At 53.0% G+C, this 18,557-nt stretch overlaps 3 protein-coding genes and 1 pseudogene across 5 annotated transcripts; 3 read left to right on the plus strand and 1 right to left on the minus strand.

The window, feature by feature from the left end:
- Positions 1-492: 492 nt before the first annotated feature.
- On the plus strand, positions 493-5,541 carry Coro1a (coronin 1A). Of its 3 annotated transcripts, none has more exons than XM_021166713.3 (11): positions 493-639; positions 2,127-2,325; positions 3,181-3,303; positions 3,390-3,519; positions 3,600-3,784; positions 3,897-4,016; positions 4,210-4,314; positions 4,426-4,571; positions 4,670-4,727; positions 4,840-5,055; positions 5,330-5,541. In XM_021166713.3, the coding sequence occupies exons 2-11, from the start codon at positions 2,128-2,130 to the stop codon at positions 5,432-5,434; spliced, it is 1,386 nt and encodes a 461-aa protein (XP_021022372.1). In that variant the 5' UTR covers positions 493-639; position 2,127; the 3' UTR covers positions 5,435-5,541. The 3 variants fall into 3 exon arrangements, with proteins under 3 accessions (XP_021022372.1, XP_029335977.1, XP_085697451.1); XM_029480117.2 differs by lacking the exon at positions 493-639 and adding an exon at positions 774-864; XM_085841325.1 differs by lacking the exon at positions 493-639 and adding an exon at positions 1,300-1,321.
- A 2,935-nt stretch (positions 5,542-8,476) lies between these two features.
- Positions 8,477-9,317, minus strand: Bola2b (bolA family member 2B). Its single transcript, XM_021168495.3, has 3 exons — positions 9,071-9,317; positions 8,890-8,987; positions 8,477-8,615 (listed from the first exon to the last, which is right to left on the minus strand). Exons 1-3 carry the CDS (start codon positions 9,131-9,133, stop codon positions 8,516-8,518), a joined length of 261 nt encoding a protein of 86 aa, XP_021024154.1. The 5' UTR covers positions 9,134-9,317; the 3' UTR covers positions 8,477-8,515.
- Positions 9,318-9,381: 64 nt separating this feature from the next.
- Positions 9,382-14,768, plus strand: Slx1a (structure-specific endonuclease subunit SLX1A). The gene is made up of 6 exons (XM_021167794.3): positions 9,382-9,745; positions 12,603-12,654; positions 12,748-13,086; positions 13,362-13,489; positions 13,604-13,688; positions 13,768-14,768. Exons 1-6 carry the CDS (start codon positions 9,567-9,569, stop codon positions 13,795-13,797), a joined length of 813 nt encoding a protein of 270 aa, XP_021023453.1. The 5' UTR covers positions 9,382-9,566; the 3' UTR covers positions 13,798-14,768.
- A 685-nt stretch (positions 14,769-15,453) lies between these two features.
- On the plus strand, positions 15,454-17,680 carry LOC110298065 (sulfotransferase 1A1-like; annotated as a pseudogene).
- The last annotated feature ends 877 nt before the right edge of the window (positions 17,681-18,557 follow it).

Here is an 18,557-nt window from a genome sequence, read left to right on the forward strand (position 1 = left end):
TCCCGACTCCCTCTTCCCATGGCCTGGGACTTCTCTAGAGGGGTAACACTACTCACTTGCCTCCTTAGCCCCAGCACAGAACAGGTGCTCCATAATGCCCAGTTATTTTACTTCTTCCGGGCCTCAACGCCACGAAGCAGAGGACAAGGATGTCCTCGCTGAAGCCCTGAATCCCTAGAAAGGAGAAATCCAAGGCCTCCCAGAAATCCATCTGGGGTAACGACAGGAGAGGTCCCTCCTGTAGCAGAGAAGGCTCTCAAGCTGGTTGAAGCCGTTCTAGAGCTTTCTGCGGTGCCAGGGAAAGGACCTCGAGGAGGCTGCGGGCGGCTGGGGGAGGGATGAAGGAACGGGATATTTTTGCGTTCTGACATTAAAAGAAGAGTTGATTCGCGTCAGCATCTGTTCGGGGGTTGGAGCTGACAGCATGGGGAGCGGTCCCAGTCTTGCAGCCCCGGAGCGAAGGGCCGGGCCTCCATGAGCTCCGCCCAAAGGGGCGCTACCACCCGGAGGAGGCCGGCGCACGGCCGCTGCTCATTCATTGTCTTGACAGAGCATCCTCGGTGGCCAGCCTGCGGCTCCTCCATCCTTCTCTCCTTCCTCCTCCACTTGGGAGGGGTCACGCTCAGCTCTCCGCAGCAGGTGAGGCTGGGCGCCGGGGGGAGGGCTGGTCACAAGGGCCAGGCAACGCTGCCATGGGCCACCTGTGGGGCCAGCGCCAGTGTGGGGGCAGGACTGTGGGACTGTGGGGGCGGGCGAGCTGTCAGGGCCACCAGGCTGGAGACAGAGAGCCGATTTGTGAGCCCTGCCAGGAGGATCGAGGACGAGGGAGTTCGAAGGGGCAAGTAGATCCCAGAGTGCTCCAAGGTGAGGGCTAAGGACCATCGTGACCAAGATGGAGGTGGGCTCTGGGAAGCGGCCGTAGCTGGGCTCAGAACCTATGCCCCGGGGAGGGAGCTTCTGAAGGTGGGGGGGTGCAGGGTGGGGTGAGCCAAGTAGCTGCCCTGAGCTTTGAGACAGGAAGGGGTTGAGTGCAAAACAAGACTAAGTTCCCCTTTCCGTGGTTTCCGGGCTTGGTACCTGGGTGGGGGAGGAGGCCGGGTGGGGCACATCTTCCGCCCCTACCTTGGATCAGGCTTTCCTCCCAAATCCAGACTGCTCACTGGGGTCTTGTGACCCCTTCCTGTCTTGGTGACTTCACTCAGGCACTTCACCTGCTTTTTTTTTTTTTTTAATAGACCTGGGAGCCTCCTTGGTGATACTGGGGTGTGCGAGGACTGGAGTCCCAGCACGAAGGGGCTCCCCATTAAGGCAGAGCAGATGGGTGAGGCTGGGGAGGTGGATAGAGGCTCTGGGCAGGATGCCTTCCACAGCGCAGCCGAGGTTCCTTTACTGAGCAGGAAGGTGGAGGGATTGGGCACAAGGATGGAGCTCTGGAACACAAGGATAGAGGCAGCCCCTGGGCTTCACTGGCTGGCTGCCTAGCCACAGTGGGTAACCATCTTAGCGGACCTCAGGGAAGTCAGGGTGGGCCTCTTCTGAGTGTAGCTTAATGGAAGCAGAGATGGCTCAGAAGAACATCTGCTTTTTTTCTGAGCGGAGGTTAGGAGCAGAGGTCTGGGGAGATGCTGGGACCCAAGCCATTGCTGCTTCTTGTAGCCAGAAACCTGGGGAAGCCATCCTGCTACTGCAAGCTGGCTTGCATTCCTCTGTGTGCCATCCCTGAGCTGGAAGGCCAGGGAGAAGCCCTGCCCTGCCTTTAGGAAGTTCTGTGTGGGTGTGAGGGATGTGGGATCTAGAGTTCAATAGGAGGGAACCTACCTCCAGGGTGTCTGGACCGCTAGGAAGGAGGTACTGTGACTTAGTCAAGAACCAGACCCTTGGAGCCACACCATAGCAGACTGTTGTAGGGGCTGATGGTGCAGGATTGAGGGTGTGGCTTGAAGTGCCTGGGAATTTGACAGAAAAACTGGGGAGGGTAAGCAGGGAGATAAGCAAGCTGTCAGTCATGGTCAGGGTGCCTCAGACGCCATGCTGGAACCCTCAAGGCCAGGCCAAGGGTTGCTCTGGGGATGACAACGTGTGGCTGGGATTGACCCAAAGAAAAGTTTACAATCTGTGTCTTTCAGGATGAGCCGGCAGGTGGTTCGCTCCAGCAAATTCCGCCACGTGTTTGGACAGCCAGCCAAGGCTGACCAGTGCTATGAGGATGTGCGCGTCTCACAAACCACTTGGGACAGTGGCTTCTGCGCTGTCAACCCCAAGTTCATGGCTCTGATCTGTGAGGCCAGTGGGGGAGGGGCCTTCCTGGTGCTACCCCTAGGCAAGGTGAGCTTCCGGAACCTCAGTGGTCCTGGGGAGGACTCTGCTGTCCATTGAGACTGTGGGGTCCTCAGTAGGTGACTGTGACCCAGCTTTCCTGGGGTTCTGTGTTGATATCTGTAAATGGGACAGGGCCATTTGCTGCTTAAGCTCTCTGGGCACAAAACAAGGGGGGGGCAGGTCCCCCAAATCTTGGCTTGGGGTTTTCTGCTAAGGATAAGGCTGCAGGTCTGGCGAGGACTTTGGGGACTCCTCAAGCGTAAGCCCTGGCTCACAGGTGGAGACGAGACAAAACCCTTTTGCTCCCCTCTGAGCCTGCTGCTCTTCAGCTGCAGTTCACTCCTGGACTCCTCAGGGGGTGAAACAGGAAGGGGAGATAGGCCCCAAGTTTTACCTTAAAAGGGCCGATGGAAGCAGAAGAGAAGAGGAAGTGGTTGTCGGGTTGAAGCTGGGCCTGCACCCTGCTCAGCTCCTTACACAGGAAGCAGTTGGCTCTCGGAAGAGGCCGTTTCCAAACCTCTGCTGCTGTCTAGAGGCATCAGACAGACCTCCAGGCCCAAATTTATAGGACACATCCAATAGCACTCTTCTCACACTCTCCTCTTGGGGACCACAACCCCATGCTCACCCTGGGTCCATGGTACCCACACGTGACACTGAGAAAGAAAGAGGGCCAGGATCTTGGCCAGAGTCTCATTTGGTGCTAGCTTTCTTGGGACTAGACAAAGCCAAGTTCCTCCCTACCTCAGTGCTCCCAGGGACCCCACAGCCTTCCTCTGTGTCCCTCTATAGGGGTGTGGGGAGGTTGGATTGGGTTCAGAGGTCAAATCGCCTCCATTAGAATCCCCGTTGTGCCCCCAGACTGGACGAGTAGACAAGAATGTGCCCCTGGTCTGCGGCCACACTGCCCCTGTGCTAGACATCGCCTGGTGTCCACACAATGACAATGTCATTGCCAGTGGCTCTGAGGACTGCACTGTTATGGTAAGTCTGTTAGGGATGTGTTCCGAAGGAGTCTGGAAGAAGAACCTGGTGTTTGAAACCCCAGACTCACTCGCCCCTTTCCGCAGGTGTGGGAGATCCCGGATGGGGGCCTGGTGCTGCCCTTGCGGGAGCCTGTCGTCACCTTGGAGGGCCACACCAAGAGGGTTGGCATCGTGGCCTGGCACCCCACAGCCCAGAATGTGCTTCTCAGTGCAGGTAGGGGGCGGAGGGAAGGGCTAGGCGACTTGACAGGGGGCAAAGGCTCATGGTTCAACGTTGGACCATCAATCGTGCAGGTTGTGACAATGTGATTCTGGTGTGGGACGTGGGCACTGGGGCAGCTGTGCTGACGCTGGGCCCGGATGTGCACCCGGACACAATCTACAGTGTGGACTGGAGCCGGGACGGTGGTCTCATCTGTACCTCCTGCCGTGACAAGCGTGTCCGTGTCATCGAGCCTCGCAAAGGCACTGTTGTGGCTGTAAGTTGCCGTGAAACCTAAACCTTGGGTGTTGCTCCCCCTGCACCCACCTGGGGTCTAGTCCCTTGGCGAGACTGTGAGAAGCTGACCTACTTTCTTTCTTTCCTCTCAGGAAAAGGACCGTCCCCATGAGGGGACTCGGCCGGTGCACGCTGTGTTTGTGTCAGAAGGGAAGATTCTAACCACGGGTTTCAGTCGCATGAGTGAGCGGCAGGTGGCGCTGTGGGACACAGTGAGTGCTGAGACACAGGGCCCTGCAGGCTGGGGATCAGGGCTAGCCGCTCACCCTACCATGTGTCTGTGGCCTCAGTTTTCCTGTGAGATGGGGAGTTTCCATGCTTAGTCTGAGGGCCCTTGCCTGCTGATTGTCCAGTGAAGATTTGACATGGCCCAGCCTGTTGCTCTATCACCCCCTGTCTCTACAGAAGCACCTGGAGGAGCCACTGTCCCTGCAGGAACTGGACACAAGCAGCGGAGTCCTGCTACCTTTTTTTGATCCTGATACCAACATTGTCTACCTCTGTGGCAAGGTGACTCAGGCAGGAGGGTTTGGGGGGCAAGGGAGGTGGGAAGGTGGCCTGGTGAACAGACAGCCGGGTGCCCTGTTCTGGTGGTACTGACTGTCTTGCCCACACCCACAGGGTGACAGCTCTATCCGGTATTTTGAGATCACTTCTGAGGCTCCGTTCCTGCATTATCTTTCCATGTTCAGTTCCAAGGAGTCTCAGCGTGGTATGGGTTACATGCCCAAACGTGGCCTGGAAGTGAATAAGTGTGAGATTGCCAGGTGACTGACCCCTAATTGACTGACCCCTAATCCTAGCCCGATCTTCAGCACCCAGCCAACCGTGCTGAAGAGTGCCGCTCATCTTCCTGTTTCCACAGATTCTATAAGCTTCATGAGCGGAAGTGTGAGCCCATTGCCATGACAGTGCCTAGAAAGGTGATACTCTTATGCTCCTCCCAGGGTGCCGGGACAGGAAATGACCACGGGGGTTTGTAGGGTGGGACAGAAACATAAACACTCTTGTGACCAGCCTTGGCCTTGCCCACAGTCGGACCTGTTCCAGGAGGACCTGTATCCGCCCACTGCAGGACCCGACCCTGCCCTCACAGCTGAGGAATGGCTGGGTGGTCGGGATGCTGGCCCCCTCCTCATTTCCCTCAAGGATGGCTACGTGCCCCCAAAGAGCAGGGAGCTGAGGGTCAACAGGGGCCTGGACAGCGCTCGCAGAAGAGCTACACCAGAGCCCAGCGGCACGCCCAGCTCGGTAAAGCGGGTGGGGGGCTGGGGCAAAGCCTGCATGGATGTGCTCAATGTCTCGTGGGGAGAGAGTCCAGTGTTAGACATGCCCAGGCCAAGGGCAAGGAGTGGGTGACCTGGAGGCCTTAGAAACCAGGTTGCAAGCTTATAGGCATGCAGTAACCCGGGTAGCATCTGCTGGGAAAGAGGGGCCCACCAAGCCTTGCAGCTCTTGGAAAGGTTAGCGGATGTCAGAGGAAGCAAGAGAGAAGCTGGGCCTGATGCAGGGCTGGGTCTCCTAGGATATCGTGTCAAGGCTGGAGGAGGACGTGAGGAATCTGAACGCCATAGTGCAAAAGCTACAAGAGCGCCTGGACAGGCTGGAGGAGACTGTTCAGGCCAAGTAGAACCCCAGAGCCCTCATCTGGGGCCAGCCATCCCCTCTGCTCCCACCCCACCCTCAGGCCATACGGTGAATAAGACGAAAATAATAAAACGGCTTTATTTTCTGGTACCTCTCTGACTCTGGTGAACTGGCGAGCCCCAAGGCTTCCCCCTGACAGTTCTCTGAATGCGCTGCCCCTGTTCGGGCTGTGGGTCACTTCCAAATGCACACTATAGCAGAGGAAAGGGCCTTGCCTGCAGGGATGGATGGAGCTGGACACTGTTCTCTGTTCCCTAGCTCCACCTCGGAGCAGAAGGTCTGAGTCATCCAAATCCCTAGCTTGGGGCCCCCAAGATGTCCACAGTCACCCCAAAACTTTTCTTGTTTTCTTTGACAGTGCTGGACTAAAGCCGTTAGTATGCTATAATAAGCTGTCATTCTAGCTATGTCTCTAGCCCTGACCCCAAATTAGCATTTCCTGGTCAACTCCAGCACAGCCTGCAAACCACCACACTGATAACTCCTTGAGCTACAGACTCAAGGAACAAAAATAACAAGACTGTGGAGCAGACGCCACTCACATCTATAATCAGAACACTTGGGAGACCGAGGACTGCTGCGGGTTCAAGCCAGAAACTCAGTTGACAGTGGCTATAGAGTGAGATACTGCCTCAAACCAAACCAAACCAAACCAGATGGGGCTTGGGTGTGGCCTGGCTGGCAGCATGCACCAGGCCCTGGGTTTGATCCCTTAACCCTGCATAAACCAAGTGTGGTACCCCCTATAATCTCAGCACTGGGGAGGCGATGGCAGGAGGGTCAGAAGTTCAAAGCCAGCCTAGAATAGAGACCCTGTTTCAAAAACAACTGTAATAAAGCCAAAACCAGGAGGTTGGAGGGATGCCTTAGTGGTTCAGTGGTTCCCTTGCAGTCATAGGGATTAGAACTCAGATCCCAGCATCCACACTACAAGCTGGGTAACCTTGCAAATATCTGCAACCCAGCTCTGATGCGGATAAAACAGGATTGCGGGGCTGGTGGCTTCCAGCCTAAAGAAGCAGCAAACATGAGTTCAGAGAGAGAGAGCCTGCCTCAAAGAAATCAGTTGAAAATGACAGAAGGCTGAGCAGTGGTGGCGCATACCTTTAATCTCAGCACTTGGGAGGCCGAGGCAGGCAGATTTCTGGGTTCGAGGCTAGCCTGGGCTACAGAGTGAGTTCCAGGACAGCCAGGGCTACACAGAGAAACCCTGTCTCGAAAAACCCAAAAAAGAAAAAAAAAAAAAAAAAAAAGACAGAAGACAGATATCTGACGGCCTCCACTCTCGTGAACAGGCTAGGGCAGCCAGGGCTACAAAGAGAGTCCCTGTCTCAAAAAAAAAAAAAAAAAAAACCCAACAACAAACAACAAAAACTAAGGGGAAAAAACTTGACAAAACAGACAACATCCCATAAAGACAAACAGAAATAAGGAAACAGTCTGACCCTGGGCTGAAACATGGAACAGGGTAGTGGTTGGTAGTTCCAAAACTATGGTCTAAGACCCCCAACCCCACTTCATTCTCAGCATCCTCCTGCCTCAGAGAATTGCCTGTAGGTTTCAGAGGACCTGGCCTCTGAGGAAGACAGGAAGGAACAGAGCTCTTAAACCCTATCTATAGGAGTAAGGTGTTTGTTTTTGTGTATTGTGACCGTTTCACACAGATCCCGGTGGTCTTGAACACCTGATACTTCTGCCTCTACCTTTCGAGTCCTATTCCAGGTGTGTGTCACAATGCCTGGTTCACATGGTACTAAAGACTGAACCTGGGGCTTCATGGATGCTAGGCTAGCACTGTCGACTACCTATATGAATGCATGCTTTTAAAAATATTCTCAATATGACAGCAGCTTCTGGTGCCTGATTGGTGGGAGACTCTAGTGCTGGGGTGACACAGAGCGGTTCCAGAGAGGGTAGAGCTGGGATGACACAGAACTGTTCTAGAGAGTCGGAGACTCTAGAGCAGGGGTGACACAGTGTTTCTAGAGAGGGTCAGAGACTCTAGAACAGGGGTGACAGAGAGGTTCTATAGCGTACCATGGCTGAATTGATACAATGCAGAGAACACCCAGGACCCCACCCCGACCCTCCCCTCTTCAGCACACCATGGAGTTTTCTGGGTATAGATAATGGAAAATTCTGCCTGCCAGCTTGTGCCTCACCCTGACAGGGCATGTGATCCTGGGCAAGCCCCCTCTCCCTATAAACTGGAGGGGGCCATCACTGGGGAGTGAAGGGGTCAGTGCTCTGGGGGTACAGGACCTTTCCTGTCCTCTTTTGGGGTCCTTGTGAGGAGACTAAATCACTAGTTCTCCAGAGGAACTGAAAATGTTCAGGAAATGATGCCAGGGACGGGGAAGACATGAACACCGACTACTATGACCCCAGCTTGACCCATCTCTGTGATGGAAGCAAGAGAAGATGGAGACAGAGGAAACTGGGTGGCAGAGACAAGCCTTGACAATATGGGAAGGACTGGGCATCGTGCTGAACGTCTGTAGCCATAGCTGCACGGAAGACTAAAGGCCAAAGGATCACCTGAGCTCATGAATTTACAAACAGCCTGTCTGAAAGACAAAACCAAAGCAAAGATTCACAGTGGAGAGGAACTAGCTGTGGGGAGCTGAACCGAACATCAGCGTGCACATCACCGTGCATCGTGTCCATCCCCCCTCTTGAGTGTGAAGAGACTGACAGAAATTCTGTATCTTGTCTCTGCTACCTCCAGGAACCTGGAGTGAGGGACCGTGGGAGAATGCTCAGGGTTTCTGACGGCTGGCAGAGCAGGAACACCCTGCTTTTTGAGGGCTGACCTTGGTGACAGTAGAGACCACAGGGATTGACAGTGAAGGCTTACAAGGCAGCCTTAAGAGCTGAACTTTCATCTGTTTCAGTTGGGACCTAGAGGGCTCAGGAAAGAAATCCATCCAAATTTGCTGAAACAATGGCTGGAGGAGAGTCAGGGGAAAGCCACATCCTTGATTTGGCCTCAGGGTCTTCAAACAGCACACTGAGACCAGCTGGGCCAGGTTTAAAATTTAATGGCTGTTCAGGCCTGGGCCCCTCATTCACGTCGCTGTCGGGTCCACTGCTCTGGGGTCAGCGTTTTCTGCTCAAAGGCATGGATGTGCGGGAGCTCTTCGGCTAAGCACTCGTTCACCAGCCTGGAGCGAGAGAAGGGAATGGGAAATGAGCGGCCTCAGCTGGAGTGGTGGGTTCCGAAGCTAGGGTGACCAAGGAGATCGGAGACGTCTCCTGGAAGTGGGGATTCAAGGAGAGGACAGGAATCCAATCACAAAGGCAGGAGCACCCTCGGGGCTATGGGTCACATCTCCAGGCTTTGGGAAAGAGTTGGTCCCACCCATGGCGGGCGGATGCCCGGGCTGTCATCCCGAGCCCGAGGCTCGGCTGGGCGAGAGGCTGGCTCCCGGGGCTCACCGGTGTCTCTGGAGCAGTGGCTTTCCCTCGAACTTAGCCGACACCACCAGGACTCGGAAGCTGGTCGCGCAACGGTTCAGAGTCGTGTCCTCCACCTCCTAGCGGGCAGAAGACCCGGACGATGGAACACGCGCCCAGGAGTCCTTCCCTACCGCCCGCGACCTCTCAGCATCGCACTCACCACATGCTCTGCCTCCAGGTCCTGCCGCAGCTTCTCGCGGAGGTAATCGGCGCTGAGTTCCATAACCACAGCCCGGCGGGGCCACAGCCCAGCGTGCAAGGAACCTCGCCTTGGGTCCCGCCACCTCGCTTTCCGCCCTCACTGCAGCCACTTCCTCCACGCCGCTCACTTCCGCCCTTCCTAGGGCGGCTTCGAAGGCAGCACTTCCGCCTCCTGGCTCCCCTGAATTCCCAACACTTGGGAGGTTCCCTTCCAACAGTTAGCCAATCCGAGCCGGGCTGGAGGGCAGCCGGTCCTGCGGTTCCGCTTGCACATCCTCCTCCTGCCAGCAGGCGGCGCAGCAAGTCGCTCTGCTGGTTTTCCAGGAATTTGCAGGACCATTCTCCCGTGCTTTTTCCTAAACCAAGGTTTTGCAGTCCTGGCTACCCAGCCCTTTCCGAGGTCCGAGGTCCCAGAAACCACACCCAACTCTGGCCCTTCAACCCAGAAAGTCCGGATGGACCATGCAGCAAGACCCGGGCGCTTCTTCGGTGTCTACTTGCTCTACTGCCAGAACCCTCGGCATCGGGGCCGCGTTTATGTTGGATTCACCGTCAATCCCGCTCGTCGGGTCCGGCAACACAACGCGGGTCGCAAGAAAGGTGGAGCATGGCGGACCAGCGGGCGAGGACCCTGGTAAGAAGGCGCGGGTGTCTGGTCGGAAGGCTCCGCGTAGGCAAAGGAGTGACAGAGGCGGGACCGTTTTTTTTTTTTTTTTTAAATCTGGGGCGGTGCTGAGTCCCTAGCCTGCCACCAGGGCAAGTGTAGCAGGGAGGTGGCACCGTATGTATATCAATACTCTGCGATGGCTGGATTAAAATTTGTGATGCTTAATTGGATTACGAGTGCACAAGTAGCCGGGCGTGGTGGCGCACGCCTTTAATCCCAGCACTTGGGAGGCAGAGGCAGGTGGATTTCTGAGTTCAAGGCCAGCCTGGTCTACAAAGTGAGTTCCAGGACAGCCAGGGTGATACAGAGAAACCCTGTCTCGAAAAACCAAAAAAAAAAGGAAAAAAACAAAAAACAAAAAACAAAAAAAAACCCACGAGTGCACAAGTTTAGGGCTGCTTTGTAACTCCACTACCAGAGTATCAGACGCCCTCTTCTAATCTCTGCATATACGTACAAAACATTCATGCACATAAATGGATTTAAGAAAAAAATCAGTTACAAAAGCTATGCTATGGGGCTGGTGAGATGGCTCAGTGGGTAAGAGCACCCGACTGCTCTTCCGAAGGTCCAGAGTTCAAATCCCAGCAACCACATGGTGGCTCACAACCATCCGTAACGAGATCTGGCGCCCTCTTCTGGAGTGTCTGAAGACAGCTACAGTGTACTTACATATAATAAATAAATAAATCTTTAAAAAAAAAAAAAGCTATGCTATGCAATTATCCTAGGTCCTTATCTTAGGGTTACTATTTTTTAAAATAAAAATTTAAAGATATATTTATTCATTTTATGTATATGAGTACAGTGTAGCTGCCTTTAGACACGCCAGAAGAGGGATTGTATGCATTGCAGATGGTTGTGGGCCACCACGTGGTGGCTGGAAGTTGAACTCGGAACCTCTGGAAGAGCAGTCAGTGCTCTCAACCTCTGAGCTATCTCTCCAGCCCCCTTAGGGTTACTATGGCTGTGATGAATCACCAGGACTGAAAGCTTACTGGGGAGGAACGCGTTTATTTGGCATACACTTCCATGTGAATGTGCTTTCATCTCCTCAGATGAAGGGGTGAGATGAGAGCCATACCCAAGCTGTGTGAATATATGGCTTGGGCTGAGCCAGAGTGTTTCTTTCTCTGTTCTAACTATCCCTAGGCCTACCCCTGGAAGCTTCTAACCTCTGTACAATCTATTCTTCCAAGATGACTGATTCAATCCAGCTTCTCTCAGCTTCTGACTGAATTGCTCTGCTTGGCCTCATGCTAGCCTTGGCAATCTGTTCTAATCTTCTGGCTCCTTCTCATTCTCTGGCTCCTTCTGTCTTCACCGGTGTCTAGCTTGTTCTCTCTACAACCTGTCTTGGTAAAACTGCCCTGACCAAACTTCCATACACATACACCCCTCTCCCTCTCTCTGCTTTTAAGTAGCCTCTTCTTTCCTGTGTTGTTTTCGTGCGAGTTGCACATCTGCCCTTTAATTAGATGTCATTTTCAAACATGGCTGCTTCTACAAACTCACCTTCACTGTAGGGATGAAAGGGTGTGTCTGCGTTCCAGCAGATCATACTGTAGTCCAGGCCGTGGTGGCATCCCAGCCCCATCATATAGACCTAGGTCTTTGGATTCCTTACCAGAGCAGCCATGTTGCTGGATTAAAATTCCTCTATATTTCCACGTCACCTTTATCGCTGAAGGAAGTCAGGACAGGAACTCAAACAAGAGCTGATGCAGAGGCCGTGGGACCCAGGGCCACCAACTCAAGGGCTGCACCACTCACAATGGCTGAGCCTTCCCACATCAGTTGTTAATTAAGAAAATGTTCTACAGGCTTACGTGTGTGTGTGTGTGTGTGTGTGTGTGTGTGTGTAGCCTGATCTTATGGAAGAATTTTCTCGATTGAGGTTCCCTCTTGTGTCAAGTTGACATAAAACTAGCCAGCACAGTGCCATCAACAGATGAATGGGTGGAGAAAATGGGACATATACAAGATGCAGGTTTTTAGAAACCTTTTATTTTTATGTGGTGTGTGTGTGTGTGTGTGTATGTTTTAACTAAACCTTCATTTTAAGTGCACTGAGTTCAGCAGTACTTGTAGAGGTCAGAAGAGGGCGCCAGAGCCCTTCGAATGGGAGTTACAAACTGTTCTGAGCCCAGATGACTGAATCACCACCTCTCCAGCCATTGCAGTTTGATTCAGCCACAATGATGAGTAAAATTATACCAGTTATGAGAAAGTGGATGGAACTGGACATCATCATGTTACGTGATATAACAGACAAATAGCTCAAGTTTTCTCTCATTTGGAATTTAGAGAAAGTGGGAAGAGAACTATTTGGAATGAAAAAGACCAAAAAGAAGGGGGAGGGGTGTTTATAATAAGTAATGTCAAAATATATTACACAGGTAGGAGAATATCAAGGCAACCTATTATTCTGTACAGTTAATATACAGTAGCAAAACTTGTTTTAAGGCCGGGCGTGGTGGCGCACGCCTTTAATCCCAGCACTTGGGAGGCAGAGGCAGGTGGGAAAAAAAAAAAAAAAAAACTTGTTTTAAAGACAGGGATCAGGAGATAGGGGCCCTGGTCAATAAGGCTGGGGCTAGAGTACAACTTCCAAAGGAGAGGAATCAGGGACCGGGTGAGGAGCCTGAAACTGGCAGATGCAGGGTCTTACGCCTCCGTGAAAGATTCAAGTTCTAATGGCCGGGTGTGAAGCGGTGTGGTTGTGCTGTCAGTGTGAACTGGAGCGGGTCTGGTGGAGGGATTCAGCTTCTATCTGGGTTGAGGTGGGTTGGGGACTCACTGGCCGTGCCCCTCTCCTTCCAAGGGACATGGTGCTGATCATACACGGTTTCCCGTCTGCTGTGGCCGCCCTTCGGGTAAGAAAGGTGTAAGGGCGGGCTAGACTGGTTTATCTAGAGGACCTTACCCAGGACCACCCTGACCTTGTCTTGGGTCGTCCCCTTCTATAGTTTGAATGGGCCTGGCAACATCCTCAAGCTTCACGCCGCCTGACGCATGTGGAGCCGCGCCTGCGCAGCGAGGCTGCCTTTGCTTTCCACTTGCGCGTTCTGGCGCACATGCTTCGAGTTCCTCCGTGGGTGCGCCTTCCTCTAACACTGCGCTGGCTGCGACCTGACTTCCGCCATGAACTCTGTCCAGCGCCACCAGCACACATGCCCATTACCTTTGGACCGCCACCACCCCAGCCCTCGGTCCCAAAACGACCAGCTGTAAGTGAGGCTGACAGCGAGCAACAGCTGGATCTAGGTACCAAGGCCAGATGCAGTCTGTGTGCACGTATGCTGCAGGTAAGGGCACATCGGGGTGGAGACCTGGGACTTTGCCCACCCTGACACATGTCTAATGAGTAGGGCAGTTCTTTCTGTTCTTTCCGAACCTATCAGTACCAGCCAGGGGTTGTTAGAGCCTCCGAAAAGACAACCAGCCATCCTGTGAGATCTTCCCTGGTCTCCTTCTGAAGTCACAGCTCTTTCGTGTGCTTCCTGCTTTTTCCGTGTCACTTTGTTGCCTCTGCATGCGGTGTGTTGCTCTCAAGTTACTTCTCATCTGCCACGTTTGACAGGATGAAGAGGGCCCCTTGTGCTGCCCTCACCCTGGTTGTCCCCTAAGGGCCCATATCATCTGCTTGGCAGAGGAGTTCCTGCAGGAAGAGCCCGGGCAGCTTCTGCCCCTAGAGGGACATTGTCCTAGGTGAGTCCTAGCCCTCTTCCCAGCCTGGGTAGGCCTGGGGAGAAGGTGCCCATGTGCCAGCCCTGGCGCCCTGAATCCTCACTCTGGCATCTCCACCAACTGCACCTTTGGCAGCTGCAAGAAGTCACTACTTTGGGGAAACCTGGTTGGGCAGTGCCACGTGGACACAGAGGAGGAAGAGGATTTGGAATTAGAGGAGGTGAGAGGTGACTCTGCCCCCCCCACCCCCCGGCCCCCATCTTCCTAGACTACCTCTGACCCACTCTTTGTCCTTACAGGAACACTGGACAGACTTGCTGGAGACTTGATCCTAAGTGTCCCCCTGCACCTTTTCTGCTTCTCTCTTCAGTAACTGGCAGCTTTTACTTGAGCACAATACAAAGGCTGAGATAAGGGTACCTTCTGATGTTTTCTCAGAGCTGGGCAGGAAAGGAAGGAGTGAAGTGGAAGCTTTGGCCTGACCATGCAGCCCTGCTTCCTCCCTTACCTTTCTCAGAGGTAATAGCTACTGTCTTCAGTTGCTTTCCCATGGCTATGATTAATGTTGGGACCAGCAACTTGGGGGAGGAGGGGGCTTGTCCCATATTACACTTCCAGGTACCAGCCCATCAGTGAAGGAAGGTTGGGTGGGAACTCAAGGCAGGAACCTAGAGCAGAAACCATGCAGGGGGTTGCCTATTGGCTCCATCTCTCTGGCTGGTACTTCATTCAGTCAACACTTATATAACCCAGAACCCCCTGCCTAGGGGTGGCACTGTCCACAGTGGGCTGGGCCTTCTCACATCAATCAGCCATAAAGAAAATGCCTGCACAGATGTGCCCACAGGCAAGTCTGGCTGAGACGGTCTCCCAATTGAGGAGCCCTCCAAATAGGCAGGGCTGTGTGAAGTTGACAACTGAAACCAAACAAGATAATAATTAAAGACTCAGAGATTAGCACCTGTGAGTTGGAGCCTCATTTGGGAACACAAAGGTCCTTGTGTTCACCACCAGGCATCCCTTGGAAAGCTACCAAACTTTTCGACTGGACTCTACCCCCAAGAGTCCATTGATGGGGGCTGGAGAGCCAGCTCAGAGGTTAAGTGGCTGTTCTTGCAGAGGACTCAAATTCAATTCCCAACACCCACATGGTCTCTCACAACCACCTACAACTCCAATTCCAAGGGATCCAATGGTATCTTCTGGCTCCTGAGGGACCAGGCAGACTGGTGGTTTACAGAGTGCAATGCAGGCAAAACACTCACATAAATAAAGCAATAAAGTTAAATTAAAAGCAAAAGTTCTTTAATGGCCTGGATACCTGTGGGATACTGAGAACATAGGATGTTCTACAGGTGAGCTACTGTACAGCCACACTGGTGATCACTGCCCTGAAGACAGACCTGCCTTCCAGGCAGCTACCACTAGCTGGCTCTGTGAGCTCCGGCACAGTGCTCTTCCCGCAAAGCCTCCTGGTCTTTCTCTTGAAGCCAAGAGCACCTCAAATGGTAGCGGTGTGCTTCTAGTGGAGGTGGCTGGCTGTTTCTGCAACATGGAGCTGGGGTGGGGCAACCCAGTGTCAAAGACTCTGCAGAGGGGATTGCTGCACTGCACAGCTTGCAAGCCTTTCCTGATGACCAGGAGAGTTCCATAACCAGGTCTGTAGTTTCCACCTTGGCAGGCAGAGCCAAGCCCTCAGCCCCGGTCACTTCCTACTCCCTGCTCTCCAGGTACCACCCGGGTCAGTGAGATACTTGGCATGGTCTATCAGGATGCTGACCTAGAGAAATGTCACTAGGCTCCCATCTGGTTTCAGGTTCCCTTCCTAGAGCTCAGAGGCCCTTGTGACCCCCTCATGTATGTGAAGAAATAGTAGGAAAATAATATGGAGACAGGACCAGGGTCTTGAAGCTCTGGAAGCACTCCAGCCCTGAGGTTCCTCAAAACTCACTTGCCTGTGTCTCTGGTCCCCCAGAGCTCGCTGGATGAAGGTCAAGGTGAGAAGCCAGGGCAGTGCTAGCCAATCCTGGATAGGCCCTTGGTCCTGTGCTGCTGAGGTCTCTGCTGTCTCATGGAGTAAGAGGCCATCTGCCTGTCAGTGTTGTGGGGTTCAGGATGGAGATCTGAGAGAAGGGGAGTCACAGAAAAAGGCGCTCACAGAACATGGAAGAGAGCTGGCTAGACCCAGACCTGCCTTGTTCTAGTACAGGTATGGCGGCCCCTCAGGGGACCAACCTGATCTAGATGTTTATATAGGTGGCTTGCCCTTGCTGCAAATAAAATAGAACTCCAGGTGCGTTCTGACTCTTGGCTTCAGGCCACAGTGTGTGTGTGTGTGTGTGCACACGCGTGCGAGTGTGTGTGTTTGGTTGTACTGAGGCAGGACATCACAGTGAAAGTGCATGGGGAACAGTAAGGAATGAGACCCCCCAGGAATGCCATCCAAACATGAGTCATGAGTGGATCAATCTCCACGTTAGGTCAGTTCTCATGAACTAGTTATTGCACAACAGTGCTGCCCAGCTAGAGTGAGGCCTTCAGCAAGAGTGATACCCGAGCCAGGAACAACCAAATTCCAGATCAACAGTACCCATATCACAAGGTTGCAACAGTCCAGCCTTCGACCCTGTTTCTCCTTTGCCATCACAGGAGAAAATTCCCTCAGTGTGCTGTGATGGGTGACAGGAACTCAGGATGGGTTAGACATGGGGTCAGATGCCTTTAATATCAGCGTTGGAGAAGCAGACAGGTCTTTATGATTTTGAGGCTAGCCTGGTCTACATATTGAATTTCAGCTCTCCCAGAGCTACTCCCCAACTCTCAAACCAAACAACAGAATAAAACACAACACAGCCAAATGTGATATTGCATGCTTTTAGTCCCTGCATTAGGGAGACAGGTGGAATTCTGTAAGTTCAAGGCCAGCCTGGTCTACATAATAAATTCCAGGACAGCCAGAGCTGCAAAAATTCAGTAATACCCCAGCCCTTCCTGCCAAGTCAAGAAAAGGCTCTAAGATGGGGAGGAGCCAGGACTGGCTTGGGACTTGGGGTGTGATGATGGCACCGGGGTGGGTCGGCTTCCCCTGCAGGTGATCTACATTGCCCGAAATGCAAAGGATGTAGTTTGTATTATAACTTCTACAAAATGGCCAAGCTGCACCCTGATCCAGGCACCTGGGAAAGCTTGGAGAACTTCATGGATGGGAAAGGTGGGTTGAGTCTGCAGCAAGGAGGGTCTGGACCTGAGGGGCACAGCTGCGGCTCACAAGGCCTGTGCCCACACCCTCTCCTCTCCCAGTGTCCTATGGGTCATGGTACCAGCACGTGAAGGTGAAGGAGTGGTGGGAGCTGAGACGCACTCATCCTGTTCTCTGTCTCTTCTATGAAGACATGAAGGAGGTGAGCCTGCCTGCTCCACTTCCTCCCCTGTCACATCTGCTGGGTGGGAACCTTCCTGGCCCTATCCTGGCCCTACCTCCTGCTCAGAACCACAGCACAGCTCAGCAGAGAAGGCTGCACAGCCCCTATCTTGCAGTAGGTGTCAGTCATATGTGCCACCACTGATCAGGTGGCTTGCTGCTCTTGCTTCTCCCTGCTCCAGAGGTGCAAAGCCTGGGCACCAGAGATCAAAGTCTATCCCTGTTCTCTCCCAGAAGGAACCCACAGTGATCATGCCAAAATGGCGGGGTAGGAAGCCACCTATTTTACCCCAGGGTACGAGGCTCAGACTTAAGACACTGGGAGTTAGGAGGTCCTGTCATGTCCCAGAGGTGCCTTCCCTTATCCTAGTGAGCACCAGCCCTCTGCTGAAGCATCCTTTTGTACTCCAGAACTCCAAAAGGGAGATAAGGAAGATTCTGGGGTCTTTGAGATGCTCCCTGCCTGAGGAGGCCAGGGACCTCATGATCCATCACACATCCTCGAAGAAAATGAAGGAGAACCCCATGTCCACACCACTCTCCTGTCACCACATGGGCTGCCCCGCTTCCCATTTCAGGTGGAAAGGTGGATCTTGGGTGGGTTGGGAGATTGGAAACAGCTGCCAAAGGCACTGGGGCTTTCCCTGTGATGGTCAGCTCATTTCTCCTCCATTCCAGGCATTGCTGGAGACTGGAGAAAACACCTTCACTGTGGCCCCAGTGAGTGCTTTGATGTCCACTACACTGAGTCGATGACAGACTGTGACCTCATCTTTCTCTCGCAGGTCTGAGTCACTGCAGACAACTGTTGACACAGACAAGACCTTGGGAGTAAAGGAGAATGTCCCTTCTCTGACAGGTCAGGGAAAACCCTAGCTGAAGGAATCACAACAAACAAAGACAAAACTTAAATTTAAAAAGGGCTGAGGTTCCATGTTAAAGTGATCTGTTAGCCTGTTAGGTCCAGATTAGATAATAACAGAAAGGAAAAATGTTGGTTTTGTTTGCTTGTTTTCTGTATGTATTAATGCCACAGGCATAGGATTGAGAGTCTAAAGACAACCTAGATATCCTAAAACACAAACGAAAGGTGCGACATGGTGGCACTGTCTTCAATCCCAGCATTATAGGAAAAGAGACAGGTAGGTCTCTGTTTGAGAAAATGTGGGGGTTCCAGGCCAGCCAGGGCTCCACAGTGATAGCCTGACCAACAATAAATAAATTAGCCCAGGCACAGCACATGCTCTACTCACAGCAGTTTCAAAGTAGAGACAGGAGAACCAGATAGATAGATGTTCAAGGTCATTCTCCAGTACATAGCAAATCCCAAGCCAGCCTTGGCTCATCATACACTGTATCAAAAAGAAGAAAAGGAGGAGGGAGAATAAAGCTGCCAGGCTGTGGGCATCCACAGGGGTTCAAATCCAGCCAGGTTCACATACAGCAAGGCTGCTTCAACAGCACTCAAAAGAAATGAAAAACAGAAAAAGGACACTGGAGCAGCTGGGCCTATTCCCATCACATGGCCTGCCTTGTCGGGGAGCGGTGGGAAGCTTGCTGGGGGTAGGGGGGTAGAATTTGTACTTGACCACAAAAACCCTTCATTGTCTTTCCCCCCAGAGGACAGCACTGGCTAGCTGATATAGCACTGCCTGGCTGATATAGGCC

This window comes from Mus caroli, unplaced genomic scaffold (assembly GCF_978045245.1).
Source record: "Mus caroli unplaced genomic scaffold, Mus_caroli_1 scaffold_8, whole genome shotgun sequence".
Taxonomy (NCBI): Eukaryota; Metazoa; Chordata; class Mammalia; order Rodentia; family Muridae; genus Mus; species Mus caroli.

What these genes read in the sequence shown, in the direction of transcription:
- Coro1a (XM_021166713.3), top strand. Translation starts at nt 2,128, where the DNA reads ATGAGCCGGCAGGTGGTTCGCTCCAGCAAATTCCGCCACGTGTTTGGA. An exon ending in CTGAGGACTGCACTGTTATG is followed by an intron (nt 3,304 to 3,389) that starts GTAAGTCTGTTA and finishes CCCTTTCCGCAG; the next exon opens with GTGTGGGAGATCCCGGATGG. An exon ending in CCATGACAGTGCCTAGAAAG is followed by an intron (nt 4,728 to 4,839) that starts GTGATACTCTTA and finishes CCTTGCCCACAG; the next exon opens with TCGGACCTGTTCCAGGAGGA.
- Bola2b (XM_021168495.3), bottom strand. Translation starts at nt 9,133, where the DNA reads ATGGAACTCAGCGCCGATTACCTCCGCGAGAAGCTGCGGCAGGACCTG. An exon ending in ACCTGGAGGCAGAGCATGTG is followed by an intron (nt 8,988 to 9,070) that starts GTGAGTGCGATG and finishes TCTGCCCGCTAG; the next exon opens with GAGGTGGAGGACACGACTCT. An exon ending in CCACTGCTCCAGAGACACCG is followed by an intron (nt 8,616 to 8,889) that starts GTGAGCCCCGGG and finishes CTCTCGCTCCAG; the next exon opens with GCTGGTGAACGAGTGCTTAG.
- Slx1a (XM_021167794.3), top strand. Translation starts at nt 9,567, where the DNA reads ATGGACCATGCAGCAAGACCCGGGCGCTTCTTCGGTGTCTACTTGCTC. An exon ending in CTGCTGTGGCCGCCCTTCGG is followed by an intron (nt 12,655 to 12,747) that starts GTAAGAAAGGTG and finishes CCCCTTCTATAG; the next exon opens with TTTGAATGGGCCTGGCAACA. An exon ending in AGGATTTGGAATTAGAGGAG is followed by an intron (nt 13,689 to 13,767) that starts GTGAGAGGTGAC and finishes TTGTCCTTACAG; the next exon opens with GAACACTGGACAGACTTGCT.